The sequence below is a fragment of the Mangifera indica genome, chromosome 20, assembly GCF_011075055.1.
Source record: "Mangifera indica cultivar Alphonso chromosome 20, CATAS_Mindica_2.1, whole genome shotgun sequence".
NCBI classification, from domain to species: Eukaryota; Viridiplantae; Streptophyta; class Magnoliopsida; order Sapindales; family Anacardiaceae; genus Mangifera; species Mangifera indica.
In genome coordinates, this window is record NC_058156.1 from 10,462,861 (window position 1) to 10,467,963 (window position 5,103).

Here is a 5,103-nt window from a genome sequence, read left to right on the forward strand (position 1 = left end):
TTATCTATCTAGTTAAACTTTGAATAATAGATTTTGTAGATAATAGTATTACTTGAACAAGAAATACAGAAGAAAACTTTATCTTTTATATTTAAACAACATCAATGATGGAACAAGAACAAGATAACCCCCCATGATTCGAGTTTAACTTGAATAAAAAACAATCTAGCTTGAGTTTATCAAACCAAAATTAAGACTGGTTTGAATTCGATTCAAATAAAAAAAAATTCAATTTGAATTTATAATTTGAATTAATGATTTAAGAATGTAACTCATTAACAAATGACGTTGTTTTACCTAAATAATCAGTAAAATGATATCGTTTTGTAAACAAGTTTCAAACTTAAAGAATCCAAACTATGAATTTAAATTATAGATTTGAATAACAAATTATAATTGAATTAGAACTATGAATCCAAATTATAAATTCAAATTGAATAACAAATTTAAACATCTCTAACTTGAATTTGGCTCAGTTTAAAAAACTTCTTATTCGAATTTAGCTCAAATTTAAACTAAACAAATTTGAACATAACCAGCCCAAACCAGGTCAGTTTATGCAACTGAACCGACTTGGTTCCCAGAGAAAGTATAAAAACAATAAAACAGACCCAAACATTTTTATTAAAATTAAATAATATTTAATAGAAAATAAAATTTAATACTGAAATTTCTCCAGAACTTTCAAAATCCCTAACCTACAAAACCTGTCAAATGTTGGCGTCCTCTGTTGATGTTTCCGGCGTCGAAAGTCGTTTCCTGTGTTCGTCTTCAACTCATGTATGATTTTCAATTTTTCAATTTATCCTGAAGTGATTTCGATATTGTCAATCAGTTATTTTGCTTGAGTGGTGTTGCTTCTCCTCCCCTGGATTGAAAATAAGTCTGGTGAAAAGAACTGGAATGTTTACATCTCAAACTTCCTCAAATTAGTTCATAAAAAACCAGAGTTTTTTTTTTTTTTCTAGAGTGGAGTTGCTTCTCCTGTTGTAGTTCCTTACTGTGTTTTTGCTTGCAAGGGAATGGTTTGTGGCTGCTGGGTTGGCTTCTCCCGGCCTTGAGTTTTTCAGTGTCTATAACATTCTTTTTGTAGTGTGTTTGTTTTTGCAAGTTGCCTTTCTTTGTATTTTTTTGGCTTAGTGTTCCATTTATTGTAGCTTATTTGATGGACAAGATATTGCAGGTAAAATTGGTCTATAGCTTTTTGTTTTTTTTTCCCCATTGTTATTAACAACACAATCTTTGATTTTAACCTATGTGATCATAATGTTTACTTATATGCGACTGTCTTGAGTTTACTTGACTTGGGTAATAACATTTCACTAGTTTGTTACTTGCATTGATCGCTCAATATTCATTAATATTACTACTTAGATTAATTTAGTTAATTATGTAATGCTTAATTTGTGTGTGTACATGAATTTCAAGTGTTAGTTTTTAATATTGTATTCATTTTAGGCTAGTGTTAGAGAATGTTTGTCGAGTTCATTAGAGGAGGACATTATTCCATCGCTGTCTATTGCTATGGGCAATTTGCTGGAGCTACTGTCAAAGCTTATCTCTAAGAAATATTACATTGAGTATGTTAAAATGGTGTAATGGCTTATAAATGCGGGAGACGCTTGACTTGCAAGCCTGCCAATTGCATCTAATCTTTGTGCAGGTTGGCATTGTTCACGCTATAAATAAGCTTCATAGTGATCTACCAGGTTTGAGCTTAGCTGTGTCCCTTCATGCACCAATTCAAGAGTTTGTTGCCAGATAATGCCTGCAGCTCAAGCTTTTCCTCTGGAAAAACTTACGAGGGCACTTCATGTATATCAAAAGAATAGGTAGCAATTGATTCACAATGTTTCTTGAAAACTAATTTGCAATTCTCTCTTGGTGACTTTCCCCCTCTCTTTTTGCGAAATATTTCAGATTTTAACTCTTTTTTTAATCTTAAACTTTCAGTCAGCAAAAAATATTTATTGAGTGCGTTGTGCTGGATAAGGTGAATGATAAAGAGCCACATGCTCACCAGCTTGGCAAACTGCTAGAGACATCTCAATTGGTAAGCTCTTAAATTTTAAAGTTGGAGCATGGGGAATAATTTTGTTATTTTGTCCTTGTAACAGCCTTTTTTACATATGTGCTAATCTATGGATAAACTTCACTGGTGATTTTGGGAGGCCTGGAAATTTCCTTGTATTTCTTGGGAAAAGTTGTCTCATTGGCATTTCATTTTCTTCCAATAACCATTGTGGTTTGATTCTTTTCATATCTACTAGGCTTTAGTTTGAGTTTGTTTGTGCTCAGGGTGAATGAATTTTTTAATCGCTTCCATGGAGGTTGACTTCTGTGGTAATGTTTGCTTGCTGCTTCTTGCATAAGATTGGTGAAAGTTGAATTGTAATTGTTTGTAATGGTTCATCAAGCCAAGACTTGGTTTTGTGCATCTGATCTAGGATTTCCTTTGCCTTTTACCAGTGAATTAGAAAACTGGGATATTTCTTAATACTTGTTATGTTAATCTCCTGCTAGGTAACAATTGATGTTGCAAGTCCAGAAGCAGGTGTGATTAAAGAGGGAATGCTAAAATGTCTATTCTTATTACTTTTCTGGCTTTTTGCACAATGGTTACTTTTTCCCCGATCTCTGCTGTGATTAGATTTATTAAAGTTGATGCTAGCTTCTGTGTTTTAATTTCTTGCAGCTTGTAGCCGAAGTAGAAATTGTGGAACCAGGTTTCAAAACTGCTATCATTTCAAAGTCTGGTGAAGGTGTAGCTCATGTATCTCCCTTGGAGAAAATATGCTTCTAAGCCATCTCTTGCTGAAAAGATAGAAGAGGAGAAGCCAAAACCTAAAGTTGAAACAGCACCTGTCATGGATAAGCAGCCTAAAGCACCCTCTCTGCCACCTTCTAAGCACTCTGCAACCGAGCCCCAGCTTCCACCTGAGGACAGGGAAGGACAGGTGAGTTTCGTCATGGTTCTCTACTTAGACCAAAAAATGTTTGTGGATGTCTATTGATTTATTTTCTCAGAGACATTATTTAAGAAAACATCTTATTGAAGAAACTGTGATGATCTTGCTTGTCACTTCAGATTGTTCATGATTGCAGGTTCCTATGACAAGGCGACAGAAAAGGGTTACTACAACATTGAAGGACTCTCAGAATACATTTGCAATGTTGACAACATTCAATGAAGTTGATATGCATGTTTAGTCCTACTGTATTGAATGTTGCCTGTGCCACTTTTTCATATTTATGGCACTAGATATTATGATTTTCTTTTTTCTCATTTTGTACATCTGGTGTGCATGTGTTCTTGCCAACAAATGTAGAAGGCTCTCTTAATTTTTATATTCATGCAAACATGTTACCCTTGTTTTTCAAGTCCACCACCACCCACCTTGTAATTAGATAACTCACTTACCTTGTGCTTCTACTGCTTTATAAATTCATCTATATCTTGCAATTTCTGGATGATTTATTTTATTATGCTATTAATCTTTTTTCCAAATTAAAACAAGGAGCAGCTCTCCATATGTCCATGTATTCCCTGTTTTTTAAGCTCTGCTGTCTTGCACAGGGCATGACATCTTGTTAGGAGTGTTAAATGAAAGAAAGAGACGACAAAGGCACAAGCATAAGACAGGACAAGTGTCACTCAAACAAAAATTAAGGTTGGACCACAAACACAGAAGACTGGAACCTGGCAAGAGCAGAGCAAGGGAGATGCTTATGGAGAGAAAATAAAAGCTGGAAATGAATCAAGAGGAAGGAAGGGAAGAAACTAGAGGTAAAGGGAGTGAAGGGAGAGTTTTCAGACTTTAGAATGCTGGATAGTCTATGTTTTTGTATTTTTTTTTTTTTTGGCTGAGTTATGCTGAATACAGTAGCAGAGAACTGTCTTTGTATTACTGTAACCTTACCAATACAATTAGTATTTTTCATACATTGCTCTTGAATTTATTTACTACATATTTTCAGTAGTCACAAATTCCAGAAATCTTTGTCCAGCAACATTCCAACTTCAGCAGAACCATTATCCAGCAGAAGCAGTAGCCGAACACTCCAGCAGCCATATACATTTCCCTCATTTACATTTTCCAGTATTCACCCGTTAAGGAAGACTTGCAGCAACAGAGCAAATTGATTCCAGGTCTCCAGCGAAGTCCAGCAGGTACCTAACATTCTGCAACATCAATTGCAATGGTTTGTAATTCAGGCTGAAAGTTTCTATCTTTTTTTGGCAAAAAAAGAGAGAGACTTTCTGTTGAAATAGTTCAATAGCACATTTTTGCTGAGCCCTTCAATAAAAATATTATATATGACTAAATTTGGTGGAACATTACTCATTAAATGTCAAGACATCAAGACACACACCTTCATCCATGTTTCTTCTTTTATTTTTGATTTATTGGTTACTTTAGGCCAAGATTTTTGTTTCAAGAGTCAATGTGCTTCTTATAGGTCATAATTTTTGACTTCTCTGAGAGATCTGCAGTTAGGCTCCAATAAATTAAACTTTAGCATACCCCCATCCTTAGTTCTATGGATCATATTGAAAATCATTAGTTCTATGTTAATCCAAATCTAGGATAAAAGACAGAAATTTCTTTTATTTATAGGTCCATAAATTTATTATATTTTTTTATTCTTTTGATATTGCATAATTTCTAAATTAGATGAATACCCTTAAAAAGGCTAAATTGCAAGAAAGTGGAGCAAAATTTTTCTTATTCGAAAAAAAAAATGCTCAAAAAAGAAACCTCTCATTTGGGAACACAAAATCCAAATTAACTAGTTATCAAATGCTTTTCTTATGAAAGAAAAACCAAAAGCAAGAAAAAAATTAAATATATAAAGTCAGATCTAAGATCCAACACAGTGGAATGGTGGTGGTGACAGAAACCTATGTAAAATTGTGTAAAGGCATGAGAAAAGAGGAATAAGTTGCAGAAATTTATGTAAGAAATGAAGCTATTCGATCTCAGTTTCTTTGTTTACCTTGAATAAGAAAAGTTTAGCCTCTTTGTTTTATTGGCGCATTCAAATGTTACTTTTTGAAATTAAACTCTAATCACGCAAAAGATTAAGACTGATAATGCATTA

At 33.7% G+C, this 5,103-nt stretch overlaps 1 protein-coding gene across 5 annotated transcripts; it reads left to right on the plus strand.

The window, feature by feature from the left end:
- Window positions 1-664: 664 nt before the first annotated feature.
- Window positions 665-3,977, plus strand: LOC123204396 (dihydrolipoyllysine-residue succinyltransferase component of 2-oxoglutarate dehydrogenase complex 2, mitochondrial-like). Of its 5 annotated transcripts, XR_006499533.1 has the most exons (5): window positions 797-1,832; window positions 1,954-2,053; window positions 2,524-2,554; window positions 2,696-2,957; window positions 3,106-3,977. XR_006499533.1 is itself a non-coding variant. In XM_044621023.1 (4 exons), exons 2-4 carry the CDS (start codon window positions 1,765-1,767, stop codon window positions 2,644-2,646), a joined length of 291 nt encoding a protein of 96 aa, XP_044476958.1. In that variant the 5' UTR covers window positions 665-780; window positions 1,664-1,764; the 3' UTR covers window positions 2,647-2,681. The 5 variants fall into 5 exon arrangements, 3 of the variants coding, with proteins under 3 accessions (XP_044476958.1, XP_044476957.1, XP_044476956.1); XM_044621023.1 differs by lacking the exons at window positions 2,696-2,957; window positions 3,106-3,977 and adding an exon at window positions 665-780 and having other exon boundaries at window positions 1,664-1,832; window positions 2,524-2,681; XR_006499532.1 differs by lacking the exon at window positions 2,524-2,554 and having other exon boundaries at window positions 803-1,832.
- The last annotated feature ends 1,126 nt before the right edge of the window (window positions 3,978-5,103 follow it).